The sequence below is a fragment of the Syngnathus typhle genome, linkage group LG14 (genome assembly GCF_033458585.1).
Source record: "Syngnathus typhle isolate RoL2023-S1 ecotype Sweden linkage group LG14, RoL_Styp_1.0, whole genome shotgun sequence".
NCBI classification, from domain to species: Eukaryota; Metazoa; Chordata; class Actinopteri; order Syngnathiformes; family Syngnathidae; genus Syngnathus; species Syngnathus typhle.
Window position 1 is genome coordinate 6522260 of NC_083751.1, and position 15089 is coordinate 6537348.

General features: G+C 45.2%; 1 protein-coding gene across 1 annotated transcript in view; it reads left to right on the top strand.

The window, feature by feature from the left end:
* The window catches only part of fbn2b (fibrillin 2b), a 43328-nt gene that overhangs the window by 25833 nt on the left and 2406 nt on the right, over positions 1-15089 (top strand). The window contains exons 14-64 of the mRNA XM_061296886.1: positions 54-179; positions 332-454; positions 536-811; positions 899-952; positions 1033-1158; positions 1426-1551; positions 1656-1775; positions 2560-2697; positions 2775-2825; positions 3670-3795; positions 3860-4084; positions 4171-4296; positions 4375-4503; positions 4593-4718; positions 5940-6065; positions 6142-6264; positions 6329-6454; positions 6558-6683; positions 6747-6869; positions 6946-7068; positions 7145-7270; positions 7337-7459; positions 7568-7690; positions 7777-7938; positions 8016-8084; positions 8148-8273; positions 8349-8474; positions 8548-8697; positions 8772-8843; positions 8954-9079; positions 9151-9276; positions 9428-9553; positions 9625-9741; positions 9860-9988; positions 10056-10175; positions 10239-10364; positions 10534-10686; positions 10948-11016; positions 11097-11222; positions 11340-11459; positions 11541-11663; positions 11741-11872; positions 11963-12088; positions 12192-12398; positions 12467-12592; positions 12684-12806; positions 13314-13430; positions 13505-13633; positions 13713-13832; positions 13900-14131; positions 14205-14361. Coding sequence (XP_061152870.1) covers positions 54-179; positions 332-454; positions 536-811; positions 899-952; positions 1033-1158; positions 1426-1551; positions 1656-1775; positions 2560-2697; positions 2775-2825; positions 3670-3795; positions 3860-4084; positions 4171-4296; positions 4375-4503; positions 4593-4718; positions 5940-6065; positions 6142-6264; positions 6329-6454; positions 6558-6683; positions 6747-6869; positions 6946-7068; positions 7145-7270; positions 7337-7459; positions 7568-7690; positions 7777-7938; positions 8016-8084; positions 8148-8273; positions 8349-8474; positions 8548-8697; positions 8772-8843; positions 8954-9079; positions 9151-9276; positions 9428-9553; positions 9625-9741; positions 9860-9988; positions 10056-10175; positions 10239-10364; positions 10534-10686; positions 10948-11016; positions 11097-11222; positions 11340-11459; positions 11541-11663; positions 11741-11872; positions 11963-12088; positions 12192-12398; positions 12467-12592; positions 12684-12806; positions 13314-13430; positions 13505-13633; positions 13713-13832; positions 13900-14131; positions 14205-14361 — 6626 coding nt within the window. The remainder of the gene's footprint in view (positions 1-53; positions 180-331; positions 455-535; positions 812-898; positions 953-1032; positions 1159-1425; positions 1552-1655; positions 1776-2559; positions 2698-2774; positions 2826-3669; positions 3796-3859; positions 4085-4170; positions 4297-4374; positions 4504-4592; positions 4719-5939; positions 6066-6141; positions 6265-6328; positions 6455-6557; positions 6684-6746; positions 6870-6945; positions 7069-7144; positions 7271-7336; positions 7460-7567; positions 7691-7776; positions 7939-8015; positions 8085-8147; positions 8274-8348; positions 8475-8547; positions 8698-8771; positions 8844-8953; positions 9080-9150; positions 9277-9427; positions 9554-9624; positions 9742-9859; positions 9989-10055; positions 10176-10238; positions 10365-10533; positions 10687-10947; positions 11017-11096; positions 11223-11339; positions 11460-11540; positions 11664-11740; positions 11873-11962; positions 12089-12191; positions 12399-12466; positions 12593-12683; positions 12807-13313; positions 13431-13504; positions 13634-13712; positions 13833-13899; positions 14132-14204; positions 14362-15089) is intronic.

Sequence of the window (15089 nt, forward strand, 5' to 3'; positions counted from 1 at the left end):
AAATATCTTAATCCAACTTAAAACACTTTAATCATTTTATTTCTTGTGTCAAGATATTGACGAGTGTATTGTCAACGGGGTGAAGTGTCGCAATGGCCGCTGCGTCAACACTGAGGGAAGCTTCCAGTGTATCTGCAATGCTGGATTTGAACTCACACCTGATGGCAAAAATTGCATTGGTAAGGAGATGCACTTCTTATATTAGCTTATAGCTGCTTATATTATATTATGATCTGGAAAATATCAGTATGTTCAAATTAAGGAAAGGAAAATATTCAAAGCTAGTTCCTTGTCTTCTTAATTTAAGTTTTGTGGTCTCCTCCCAATCCAGATCATGATGAATGTGCTACCACCAACATGTGCCTGAACGGCATGTGCATCAATGAAGATGGCAGCTTTAAGTGTATCTGCAAGCCTGGCTTTGCCCTCGCGCCAAATGGACGCTACTGCACAGGTTAAAAAAATTTCAATCCATTCTAAGCCTCAGGTTGATGCAGAACAAATTGCATTTTGATTCTTTCCCTCTCTCCTTTAGACATCGATGAGTGTCTGACCCCTGGAATTTGCATGAACGGGCGTTGCATCAACTCTGAGGGTTCCTTCCGTTGTGAGTGCCCACCGGGCCTGGCTATTGATGTCGATGGAAGAGTGTGCGTGGATACGCACATGAGGACTACTTGTTACGGAGCCATAAAGATGGGCACGTGCTCGCGGCCCTTCCCAGGAGCCGTGACAAAGTCCGAGTGCTGTTGTGCCAACGCTGAACATGGATTTGGAGAACCCTGTAACCCCTGTCCTTCCCGGAATTCAGGTAGAATTCTCAAGTGGGCTTCTGTTTTTTTTTTTTTTTCCCCCATTAACGAAACTGTCAATTTCAACTGTCCGTGTGCTTTTTCAGCTGAGTTTCAGGCCGTGTGCAGCAGTGGCATCGGCATTACAGCTGATGGCAGAGGTCAGTGCGGTCATCAGTCTTGGTAAAAAAACATGCTGCTGCTTCTGTAACCTTAAAAAAAATGATCAACTTGCTTCCAGACATTAATGAGTGCGCCCTGGACCCGGACATTTGTCAAAACGGCATTTGTGAGAATCTAAGAGGAAGTTACCGCTGCATCTGTAATATCGGCTATGAGTCAGACACCAGCGGCAAAAATTGCGTTGGTGAGTCTTTTTTTTTTTTTAATATATATCATAACATGCCAAAGTGAGACTTTTTAGATGAATTTTTCAAACAGAGTATGAATTTTAATGCTCAGATCATCAATGTCATCTTCAAATGAGATGCAATAGTAGTATATCAAAGAAAATGATTTTGGAAGGGTGTGAAGACGATGGAGATGACCTTATGCAAATTATCAGGACTACATTCTCTCCTTCTGAAACAATATAGCATATTCTTAATATGTGATCATCATTACTGTTTTTCAGACATCAATGAGTGCCTGGTCAATCGACAGCTATGTGACAATGGCCTGTGCAGAAACACTCCTGGCTCATACACATGTTCCTGCCCGAAAGGTTTTGTCTTCAAGCCAGAGTCAGAGACATGTGAAGGTGAAGACAGCCACCGACATACACACACATCTGTTTATGACAAAAGGTCAAAATGAGGTGACCTAGTTTTTGTTGTAAATATGTCGACCTACATCCCTAACCAGATATCAATGAATGCGAGTCCAGTCCGTGTGTCAACGGGGCCTGTCGCAATGTGATCGGGTCCTTCAACTGTGAGTGCACCCATGGGAGCAAGCTGGACTCTACCAACACCATCTGCGTGGGTAAGCAATCCTACCGCCATGAGGTCCTGCCCCTTAAAACCGGGGTGGGCAAATTCTTACTTATTTTTTAAATGGACAGATTAATAAAAAAAAAAACAGTGTATATGGAAAAAAAAAAAGACAAGTCATTCTCAAATAATTTTTGTTTTATCCATTAATCAGTTTTATGGAGTATAATAGTGTTGATTTTATTTTTATTTATTTTATTTTATTTAAAAAATGACAAAAAGTGATACATCATTCTCAGATTTTATTTGTTTTATCCATTAATCCGTTTTATAATGGTGTTGATTTTATTTTTTGGTAAGACTCCTAGTATACACCCTAGAGATCTGTAAAATGATTTATTGGCTATGTATTTGCATGCATGGTCTTGGTTCATCTGCACATAATAATTTACATTATACAGTCAGCCAAAGCTCCAAGTTGACATGCACGACATTTTCCCTGCTATTAATAGTCTTTGCTTGTTTGGTAGTTTGTTACTTTTGGAAAATTGCTTGCCGCTGCTGGAAGTGGAAGGTATAATTAGGTATCGAATAAATCCCAAGATTTGCAAAAGCTGCCACTGTCAGAGAGCTATAAATGCTGCCGCCTTTGGTTCATATCTGTTTTTAATTTGAGGGCTCATCACTCAACCGGAAAGCTTAAGTGGAAATTAAATTGTGGTTTGCTGTTTGGGTGGGTCCATCGATTATATTTTGGCTGCTCAAAATACAAAAACAAAAAAGCAATATAAAAATCTTCACATGTGCTTCCTGTTTTTACCGCTTTGCCCCCACAGATAGTATGAAGAGTACTTGTTGGCTGACCATCCAAGACAACCGCTGTGAGGTGAACATCAACGGGGCCACGCTCAAGTCCGAGTGCTGCTCTACATTGGGAGCAGCCTGGGGAAGCCCCTGCGAACCCTGCGAGATCGGTCAGTCAATACGATGAAGAAGAAACTCAGATGAATGCAGAGCTATATCAAGTTAAATTTCTCATATATGTTGTTAGACACGGCCTGTTCACGAGGATTCGCTCGCATGAAGGGCCTCGTCTGTGAAGGTAAGACCACCCAATTAGTAGATAATCAATTTTTTTTTTTTTTTCGTGGTATGGCGCCGTGAGTGGCTGCCTCCCAGCAGTGTTCTCTCTTTTCCTCTATTTCCTTCTTTTCTCCTTTTTCTTTATGTCTTTTTGTCCATTCGGCGATGCTGGTGCCTTCTACCGCACCCCGGTATCTCTTTGGATCGGATATTTTATTTTATTTTTTTCTTCCTGGGACGGGGATCATCGGTTGAGCCGGCGTAACTCTACGACGGCTTCCTGCTTATCCGGCCGGTGATGACCGGGTCCCTCGCCTTGGTCTCGCAGCCGCAACCCCTCCCCGCTCCCTCGTGCTCGTCGGTACCAACGACATTCGCCATGCTAGCCCCGTGGTGACCATCTGCACGTGCCCCGGCTGGGTGCCCGGGACACTGCTCAAACGTTTGCCTGCTTTGTGATGTTTTCACCGATTCACGACCACGGTCCATTAGGCACCGTTGAAATGGACTGCCCTTACACCTGTCGATGGACCCCGTGGAGGCTATTTTGTGTGTTTTGGGGTGTTCTCTTGTATCAGGGGTGCTGGTTGGCCGCTGTTCCTTTTTTTCCTTTGTCTTTTAGCTTTGATTTGCTTTGATTTGCTTTGATGGCTTTTATCTTGAGTACTTCCTGACTTTCTTTGTGGCGCCGTTGTGTGGCTGCCTTATGAGAGTTATTGAGTTGCGCTCATGCCATCTGTGTGTCTTTTGTATACCCACTCTGTGGTGTGGATACTGCTGGGGCCTGAATTTCCCCACCCCTGGGGATCAATCAATCAATAACCTCCATGCACTTAAACGCATCTCGATTTTCTTCTCTGTAGACATTAACGAGTGTGAGGTGTTCCCCGGAGTGTGTACAAATGGCCGCTGTGTGAACACACAAGGCTCCTTCCGCTGCGAGTGTGCCGAGGGTCTCACTTTGGACAGTACCGGGCGCACGTGCGTGGGTAAGACGATGCATGACACAAGAACGTTCCAGCTAAAATGCTAACGTCCACATTTTTTCGTAAGATATGCGCAGCGAGCAGTGCTACATGAAGTGGCACGAGGACGAGTGTGGCGAGCCAATGCCCGGCCGGTACCGAGTGGACATGTGTTGCTGCTCTGTGGGCGCCGCCTGGGGTGTGGACTGTGAAGAGTGCCCTAAACCCAGCTCACCTGAGTACAAGGCCATCTGTCCGAGAGGACACGGTTTTGCCAACAGGGACATCTTGACCGGCAGGCCCTTCTACAAAGGTAGACCGAGAACCATAGTCGCAAAAATCATTTATGCCAGACACAATTGTTTTATTCTATGCTAAAATATTGACATTTTTCCCCAGATGTGAATGAGTGTAAGGTCTTCAATGGTCTGTGTACTCACGGAACGTGCCGGAACACCATCGGAAGTTTCAAGTGTCGTTGCAACAGCGGCTTTGCTCTGACGGCTGAGGAGAGAAACTGCACAGGTACGCAAAGACCAAAGAATAAATCTATTATCGGAAGGAAGTTACTCAGCTCCTTTTGATCTCGTGTTTGCACATTAGACATCGACGAGTGTCGCATCTCCCCGGATCTGTGCGGTCATGGTACATGTGTCAACACTCCCGGCAGCTTTGAGTGTGAATGCTTCGAAGGCTATGAGAGCGGTTTCATGATGATGAAGAACTGCATGGGTAAGTGATGCACATTAACAAAACAGTCGGTCACCTCTCCCATTTGCATCCTTCTCTTCAATCCCTTTTGTCTTCCCGGTGACCGGCAGACTTTGACGAGTGCGAGCGAAACCCCCTGCTGTGTCGCGGCGGGACCTGTCTCAACACTGAAGGCAGTTACGAGTGCGAATGTCCCCCGGGACACGCGCTCAGCTCCGATGGATCGGCTTGTGAAGGTACGGACACAGTGCTGAAGTGGATTTGCTACTTTATGAATCATTTTGGAGGCGATCACATCATTACAGCAACTTTATGACACCAAGCCAATTTAATGAAATCCAATCTTGATTTAGTAGAAGATCGTCTAGGGGGACTTTAAGGACAATGTTGCAAATTATTCTGAATTTATAGCAACATTTTACAATGTTGTTTCTTGGCATCTTAGTGGGAATCAGTTGAGAAGTTTTTTTTTACAGCCAGAACACAAAAAGAAACAATGAAAAAACATTATCGACCTTGACCGGGAGTAATAAAGCTCAGTATTGATTCACGATGATTGTATTTCAGGTGTAGCTTTCAATAGCGTAATAACAAAATAGAAAAAAAAAAAAATCTTCCAAGCACAGTTTAACTCACAACATGCCAGTGTGTTGACTTGGTAATAGAGATGCACCGATCTGACTTTTTCAGTTCCGATACCGATACCGATGCCGTGGCTTTGCGTATCGGTCGATACCCGATACCGATCCGATATTATGGTTGACTTAACAAGCTACATAACTCTACTTGTGGAACAGAAAAGACCAAAGGCAATGCCATCAGGCAGACTACACAGTTCTTTGCTCTAAATTAGGGGTGTCCAAACTAACGGTCCAGTTTTTATTGGCCCGCAGCAAATTCTGAAAACACAATTGAATATGGCCCGCACAAGAAGCTTGAGCTCAGCTTCTCAGTTTCCACACTAGATGGAGCCCGCCACACAAAGCGTTTGACGTCCCATTAACACCCCCCCCCGGAAGAGAAGCGAACACGCAGCGTTTGACATCCGATTATTATTTTCCGATACCCGATCCATCTATTTTGTTGATATCGGGGCCGATATCCGATCCAGATATCGGATCGGTGCATCTCTACTTGGTAACCAAATTAAAATAATGTACAAGTTTGTTTTCAAGATTTCTGAGTTCATTATTTAGCTCCACCAGAGGGACATGCCGACGATTAATCGTAATAATATCTGCGGATCGTGACACGTGTTTTTCTAGTCGAAATGGGCTGTAACACGTTTTGCTCTGAGCATTCAATCAGAGCACAGAAAAACGATGTCATCGGAGGCCAGCTCGTTGAAGTTTTGGCAACAAATTTGAAATCTGATTGGTTAAAGAAACAATATTTGTTAAGTTACACCAGATTCTGAAGTCCCAAATGCTATAACACACTTTTTTTTTTCTCAACAGATGTGAATGAGTGCCAGCTGAGTGACAATTTATGTAAGAACGGCCAATGCATCAACATGCCGGGAACCTACCAGTGTTCATGTGACACCGGCTACCAGGCCACGCCAGACCGACAGGGCTGCGTTGGTGAGTGCGCACCTGTCCGCAATATCGTAAACATTCCCCAAGCACGCCGCCAACTTATATCTAATCGATCATTTAGATATTGACGAGTGCACCATCATGAACGGAGGCTGTGAAACCCACTGCACCAACTCGGAAGGCAGCTACGAGTGCAGCTGCAGTGAAGGCTACGCCCTCATGCCTGACCTCAGGACGTGTTCAGGTAAACAAACGCAAGCCCGGCAACATTATTTGAAGATTATTAAACTCTCTCGTGTTTTGGTTAGACATTGATGAGTGCGAGGAGACGCCAGACATCTGCGACGGAGGCCAGTGTACAAACATTCCAGGGGAATACCGCTGCCTGTGCTATGACGGCTTTATGGCTTCTATGGACATGAGGACCTGCATCGGTGAGAAGAAGAAAAATATTTCTCAGGCTGTGGTTCTATTTTAGTCATCTTTTCTGTGCCAGAATCACACATGTTTTCTTTGTGTCTGTTTATACACACACAGATGTGAACGAGTGTGATTTGAACCCGAACATCTGTCTGCACGGTGACTGTGAGAACACCAAAGGTTCCTTCATTTGTCACTGTCAGCTTGGATACTTTGTCAAGAAGGGATCGACCGGATGCACAGGTATGCACACACACACACACACGCACACACACACAGGAGTATCAATATTGAATATATTTTCAGATATTGACGAGTGCGAGATCGGCGCTCATAACTGCGACATGCACGCCGCATGCATCAACGTTCCCGGAAGCTTCAAGTGTCGCTGTCGGGACGGCTGGGCTGGAGATGGCATTAAGTGCATCGGTGAGTATATTTCTAGTTTCATCCAAATCTGGTCACATTTATATTAGAAGGAAAATGATTGATCTTTGTGTCGTAGATGAGGATGAGTGCTCGGCAGAGGACCACAACTGCAACCCCAACGCGGATTGTCTCAATACGCCGGGATCCTACAGATGCACGTGCAAGGAGGGCTTCAATGGGGACGGTTTTTCCTGCTCTGGTAAGACTCTAAAATGTGGTTGTCCAACTTCTCAGAGTTGTTGTCACTAATTGTGCGCCGCCTTAATGGGCCTCAGACATGGACGAGTGTGCAGACAACGTCAACCTTTGTGAAAACGGCCAGTGCCTAAATGCTCCTGGAGGATACCGCTGCGAGTGTGAGATGGGCTTCACCCCGACAGAAGACAGCAAAGCCTGTCAAGGTACGCACATCCGCCAACTCGACCCACTTAATTTGGTTTACATTCATCACAAATGTTTTACCGCAGATATCGACGAGTGTAACTTCCAGAACATTTGCGTGTTTGGAACGTGTCAGAACCTTCCGGGGATGTTCCGCTGTGTCTGCGATGACGGTTATGAACTGGACCGTAGTGGAGGAAACTGCACAGGTGAGCGTCAGGGCGCCAAAATGATCCATAATCGTTTTTTTTTTTTCTTTTTAATCTCAAATTGAGATTGCACACTAAGAAGTTTATTTGTGCCACTGTGTTCCACAGACAGCAATGAGTGTGCTGACCCGGTGAACTGCATCAACGGGCTGTGTGTGAACACGCCAGGAAGTTACCTTTGCAACTGCCCACCCGACTTTGAGCTCAATCCTACCGGTGTTGGTTGTGTAGGTGAGGCAGATTATTATAATAGAATGAGTAAAATATGCTAAACTATATTTGTGATACTCTTTTCTGACATATTATGGTTTACTCAGATACTCGTGTGGGAAACTGCTTCCTGGATATCCTCACGCGGGGCGACGGCGGGATCTCCTGCAGCGCTGAGATCGGAGTGGGCGTGACCAGAGCTTCCTGTTGCTGCTCGCTCAGAGGCGCCTGGGGCAACCCTTGCGAACTATGCCCTGCCCCCAACTCTAGTATGCACGACCACTCAATTTCCCATTTGGCCAATCTGGATTTTATCCGTAAATAACCGTCTTTGTTCTGTCATCAGCTGAATATCGGACTCTTTGTCCCGGAGGGGAAGGCTTCAGACCCAACCCCATTACTGTCATTCTAGAAGGTAAACCATTCAGCTCTCGTAGCTCTCATGGAACTACAATAACGTATTTGGGTTTTTCTCTAGATATCGATGAGTGCCAGGAGCTTCCAGGCCTGTGCCAGGGTGGAAATTGCGTCAACACCTTTGGTAGCTTCCAGTGTGAGTGCCCAGCAGGTTATTATCTCAACGAGGAGACACGCATCTGTGAGGGTAAGAAAATTCATAACCAATGGCGACAGCAATGTTCTTATTTATAATTCTACTAACTGCTTTGTAAATATGTAGACATCGATGAATGCACCACCCACATTGGGATCTGTGGACCTGGTACCTGCTACAACACTTTGGGCAACTACACATGCGTGTGTCCTCCCGAGTACATGCAAGTCAACGGAGGCAACAATTGCATGGGTAAGCAGCACAACATTTTTATTTTTTCGGAATGAAACTTTGATGCTGATTCCGCTCCGTACGTGAAACCCAGACATGAGGAAAAGCGTGTGCTACCGCAACTTCAACGACACGTGCGAGAACGAGCTGTCCTTCAACATGACCAAGAAGATGTGCTGCTGTGCCTACAACGTCGGCAAGGCCTGGAACAAGCCGTGCGAGGCCTGCCCAACTCCCGCTACCTGTGAGTGTCACCCAGTCAATAAAAACGCCTCATGGGAAAGAATAATAATGCATTTCTGTCCTTTTGTGTTTCAGCTGAGTATCAGTTACTTTGTGGTAACCAGGCCCCTGGCTTCATTATTGACATTCATACCGGCAAGCCAATCGGTGAGGTCATCATTGAGCGCCGTCACTTGTCGTATTGTTGAATGTCAAAAATCAGAACTTATATGATTTATAATCAAATGCGTTGACATCCATCTATTCTTCCTGTGCAGATATCGATGAGTGCCGGGAGATTCCTGGCATCTGTGCCAATGGCGTATGTATCAACCAGATCGGGAGCTTCCGTTGTGAATGTCCGATGGGCTTCAGCTACAACAACATCCTGCTCATTTGCGAAGGTAAACCCCTTATAAAATAACCGGCAGTCGAATGGAACCTGTGTTTGATGTTGTATCGATATCCCGGGCAGATATTGACGAGTGTAACAGCGGGGACAACCTTTGCCAACGCAACGCCAAGTGTATCAACATTCCCGGCAGTTATCGCTGCGAGTGTTCACCGGGATTCAAACTGTCCCCCACTGGGGCCTGCTTGGGTCAGTCTTTGATTATGTTCATTGATTAAAAGGAAATTCTCACAATTGTTCAAATATAACGTTTCTTTTTTTGTCTTTTCTTCTACCACTCTCCCAATGCTCATCCCTCAACATGACATAACTCATTTCAACCTATTCATCATTGTGTCAGACCGCAACGAGTGCCAGGAGATTCCTAACGTGTGCAGCCACGGAGAGTGTATCGATACCCAAGGCAGCTACCGCTGTCTCTGCCACAACGGCTTCAAGGCCACCGCAGACCAGACCATGTGCATGGGTGAGCGGGACAAACCACCGCTGACGGTTTTATTTTCCTTCTGCTCAATTTAACTTTTTGTGTATTTTTAGACATTGATGAGTGTGATCGACAGCCGTGTGGCAACGGGACCTGTAAAAACACCGTTGGGTCCTACAACTGCCTGTGCTTCCCTGGCTTCGAGCTCACCCACAATAATGACTGCATGGGTATGGAATCATTGACACGGTTAAACATGGACGCCCTCATTTTGCATTCAGCTGATTGAGCAAAACTAAAATATGCGGAATAGTTCTAAAAGTCTAACGCTAACTGTTCACCTGGCAGACATCGATGAGTGCAGCGCCCTGCAGGGTCAAGTGTGCAGAAATGGCCAATGCATCAACGGCATAGGTTCCTTCCAATGCTTCTGCAACGAAGGTTACGAGAATACACCTGATGGGAAAAACTGTGTCGGTAAGTCACGAGTTTAATGCAGTTTGTAACATTATCATCTTCAAACACACTTTTCACCCCCTTACAGATATCAACGAGTGTGTGAGTTTGCCTGGCACGTGCTCACCGGGAACTTGTCAGAATTTGGACGGATCCTTCAGATGCATTTGCCCTCCAGGTTATGAGGTGCAGAATGACCAGTGCATTGGTAAGACGCAGTGCATGGGCACTTTGCAAAGGGCACAAAATAATCTTAAATCCGACTTTCCAGATATCAACGAGTGTGAGGTGGAACCAAACCTGTGCCAGGATGGCACCTGTACCAACACCCCCGGGAGCTTTCAGTGTACCTGCGAACCGGGCTTTGAGCTTTCTGACAACAAGCGGCGCTGCTATGGTGAGATACTCGTCATTGTCATTAGTGGGCGGAGCTAAGGGGTTGGCAGACTTTTCAATTGATTTTTAAAAATGGACAAATGGACCTCGTCAATGCTAGATTGAAAAATATGCACAATTGTTTATTTTATCAAGGAACAATCTAGTCATTCTATTCTCTTTTACAACAGACACCCGAGAGAGTTTCTGTTTCACCAAATTCGAGGTAGGAAAGTGTTCTGTCCCAAAAGCTTTCAACACCACCAAAGCCAAGTGCTGCTGCAGTAAGATGGCTGGAGAAGGCTGGGGGCTTCCCTGCGAGCTGTGTCCCCAAGAGACTGAAGGTGTGTAACACATATTCAAATTATATGCTCTCATAAATCATAGTCCAAAATTACGTAAACCAGATCCTCATGGTGTTTGCACTGAAACGCTATTTTTTTTTTTCAAAGCAGCTTGGATGTGAAGGTTAGACAATATCAAACATTGTAGATTTTTTTTCCCAAGTAACCTGAAGAAATACTTAATGAAGAAGCTTAATGAATTTATGCGCATGTTGACATTTGTAAAATAATGAAACTGACCTTTTCCTATGTGTTTTCCAGCTGCTTTCAACGCTTTATGTCCCTACGGCCACGGAGCGCTGCCCGGACCTGGTGGCGGTCCTCGCCAGGGTGCGTGAAACATCAGAGGACTCAATTAAAAAAATAAGGGAACATATATGTCTATAAGAGACGGCTTTTTTTTTCTTTAGATTTGAACGAGTGTCTGGATAACCCGGGCATTTGCCAGAATGGCATCTGCATCAACACGGATGGTTCGTTCCGCTGTGAATGCCCCTTTGGATACAACCTGGACTACACTGGAGTTAATTGTGTTGGTAAGTGAAGCGTTATGTCTAATTTGAATATCTACTTATATTAACCAAATCTGATTCCATGCCAAATAGAGCGCAACTGAAAATGTATTGAATTGTCGCCACGCTTATCCTCCATAGACACGGATGAGTGCTCCATTGGAAACCCGTGTGGAAACGGAACTTGCACCAATGTGGTGGGAGGTTTTGAATGTTCTTGCCAAGAGGGCTTTGAACCCGGACCGATGATGACATGTGAAGGTCAGCCGTCCACGATCATGATGATGATATCTTCTGATTTGCTTTAAGTTGAAATCCTCCATTGATCGTTCCTATCTGCAGACATCAATGAGTGCTCCAAGAATCCTCTGCTATGTGCCTTCCGCTGCGTGAACACCTTTGGCTCCTACGAGTGCATGTGCCCTACCGGCTACGTGCTGCGAGATGATCAGCGCATGTGTCGAGGTAAGAAGATTGTCAAGAATGTACTTATTTCAAAAACATGGTTGATTAATTACTATCGGCCTTTTGTCAATGTCCAGACCAGGATGAGTGCTCAGAGGGTTTGGATGACTGTGAGTCCAAGGGTATGACGTGTAAGAACCTCATCGGAACCTTCATGTGTATTTGCCCGGTTGGCATGCAGCGCCGGCCTGATGGAGAGGGATGTATGGGTGAGTGAACATGCTTCAAACATCAAGTGTGTCATATGCACATTTGGGAGACTATGAAATGAGACATGTCCCTTGTCTGTGTATTTGCAGACTTGAATGAATGTAGAGCCAAGCCTGGAATTTGTAAGAACGGCCGTTGCGTCAACACTGTGGGAAGTTACCGCTGCGACTGCAACGATGGCTTCGAGCCCAGCTCCACTGGAACTGAGTGTATCGGTAAGACATTGATTACCTACTGGAATACGCCGTAATCGTCGTAATTGAATTGACTTGAAAGCCACAAAAAGCACAAGTCATTTGTTTTTTGTTTTTTTCTCAGACAACCGCAAGGGCTTCTGTTACATGGAAGCCTTGCAAACCATGTGTCAGCAGTCATCCACCAACAGGAACAGCGTGACCAAATCCGAGTGCTGCTGCAACACGGGTCGAGGCTGGGGCCCGCAGTGTGAGCTCTGTCCGCTGCCTGGCACCGTCCAGTACAAGAAGATGTGCCCTCTTGGGCCTGGCTATACCACGGATGGCAGGGGTGAGTAGCCGAGCACTGAACGATTTTGCCGAAGGAAACCAAAGCTGAATTTTTCAATTCGTATCCAGATATCAACGAGTGCCAGGTGATGCCTAATCTATGTCAAAACGGTCAGTGCATCAACACTATCGGATCCTTCCGATGCCATTGCAACGTCGGATACAAGACTGACTTTACTGCTACCTCATGTGTCGGTAAGGTTGATTCTTTCTAGAATAAAGCGGTTTTGGGGATGCTGCAGCTTTCCTGTTTCCTATTCCTCATTTATGTTTTATTTGGTTACAGACATGGATGAGTGCTCACTGTCTCCCAAGCCGTGTAACTTCATCTGTAAAAACACGGAGGGTAGCTACCTGTGCTCCTGTCCAAGAGGATACAGCCTGCAGCCTGATGGAAAGACCTGCAAAGGTACAAAGACTAGCGTACGGATCTAATTTTTTTTATTTTGCCTCTGAGAATCTCTAAAAATTATGAACTACTATCGGTTCAGTTTGTCATGGAGCAAGATTTTATTTTTATTGTCAGTTATTTTTCTAATAAAATTCACTATGTGATGTCCAGATTTGTGGACAGTAATAAAAAAAAATCATAATTCTGGAATCTGGATTATTTATTAATGTCATTTTATGACAATAACACATTTTTGAAAGAGGGAAACGTCTTAAATTATTCATCCATCCATAAAAACATCTTTTAGTGAGTGGGAGTCAAAATTCCCGCACTGACATAAATTCAATATTTTTTATGATTGGAACAAAATCCCCCCCGAAACATTTCCAGTTGGTATTTTTCACGAATTTAAGGTAGTCAAACTGTATTTTCAATGTGTGACATAAACAAGATGGTGAGAAATGATCATTTTTAAACGAGAGTCCCCTGATGGCTTTAATGCAGCATTTCTTCTCTATTGCTAAGATCTGGACGAGTGTTCCACCAAGCAACACAACTGCCAGTTCCTTTGTGTCAACACCATTGGGGGCTTCACTTGCAAGTGTCCTCCTGGCTTCACTCAGCATCAAACAGCCTGCATAGGTGGGTGGGAGATCGCGTCCACTCAGTGTTAATCGTCTTTGCGTGCATCGAATTAAACAATTCTGACTTTTCAGACAACAACGAGTGCATGGGTCAGAACACTGCGTGCGGTTCTCAGGCTTCTTGTGTCAACACTCCCGGTAGCTTCAACTGTGAGTGTGCTAAAGGCTTCTCCTTGGATACCACAGGCGTAGAGTGTGAGGGTAAGTCAAACACGGGTACCAAACCGGGATATTGTGTTTTGATGTGTCAAAACCTTAAAACACTCTTCCGGGTTGTCAGATGTGGACGAATGTAGCAGTAACCACCGTTGTCAACATGGCTGCCAGAACATGATGGGAGGGTTCCGCTGCGGATGTCCTCAAGGCTACGTGCAGCACTACCAGTGGAACCAATGTGTCGGTGAGTCGGATTCTTTACGGCTTTACGTCTTGTTCTTAGAATGACTATTCTGTCCATTTCCATGCAGATGAAAACGAATGCCAGTCGGGCTCAATGTGCGGCTCGGCTTCCTGCTATAACACGTTGGGCAGTTACAAATGCGTGTGCCCCTCCGGTTTTGATTTTGAAACGTCTGCTGGCGGCTGCCAAGATGTGAACGAGTGCGCCGCGGGAGGTAATCCGTGTTCGTACGGCTGCTCCAACACGGATGGAGGATACTTGTGCGGATGCCCTGGAGGTTTCTACAGGGCTGGACAAGGGTGAGTTATAAGGAGAACCTCTATTGTTGGACACCGTTGTCATATTTTTGAACATGTTGTCTGTGTTTTGCAGTCACTGTATATCAGGCTCAGGCTTCCCAAGCCAATTGGGCGTGGAAGGCGAGGAGGATGACAGTCTGTCTCCTGAGGCCTGCTACGAGTGTAAGATCAACGGAGGAGGAAAGAACGGACGACACAAACGCAACGCAAATGAAAATGAGCTCGATCATGTAAGTCATCTAGCAAGACTATTGATGGGATACAGATAGAATGTGGATGACACTGCTGACCTTTTGAGTTGTGCTGTCAAATATATTTTCAATTTACCGTATTTTCCGCACTATAAGGCGCACCTAAAAACCTCCAATTTTCTCAAAAGCCTACAGTGCGCCTTATAATCAGGTGCGCCTTATACATGGACCAATATTGAGCCACTACAGCAGGTGTGTCCAAAGTCCGGTCTGCGGGCCAAATGTATATATCTTATGTATGGACAAAGTTTTCAAATGGGCCTTTAATTGAAGGTGCGGTTTATAATCCGGTGTGCCTTATAGTGCGGAAAATACGGTACTTCAAAAATAAATCAAGTGGAAATATTGGGTGGTGGATAAGGCTAGTGGACTTTTGCTAATTCTAAAAGGTACATACTGAGATTTAGTTCTTTTTAAAAGCTGCTTCCCAGCAATTTGGTTCCTAGCAATTGTTTGTTTTCTTGCCTGACAATTTCGACGAGCAAGACAGAAATAAACTAGGACTCTGTGAGTGGGGCTCAGCTGCTGGTGAGGCTGCTTAAATCCCCTCATTCGTTGCTATAACTCACAAATCTAATCACATTAATAGTCATTCAGTTGTAGGCTAGGGTCTCAAGGCTATGCTTTTTCCGCTATCATCCAGATTAGGCGAGGTCATGGTGATTTGTCCTACAGTCTGTACACGATGATGACATCAAATTGAATTT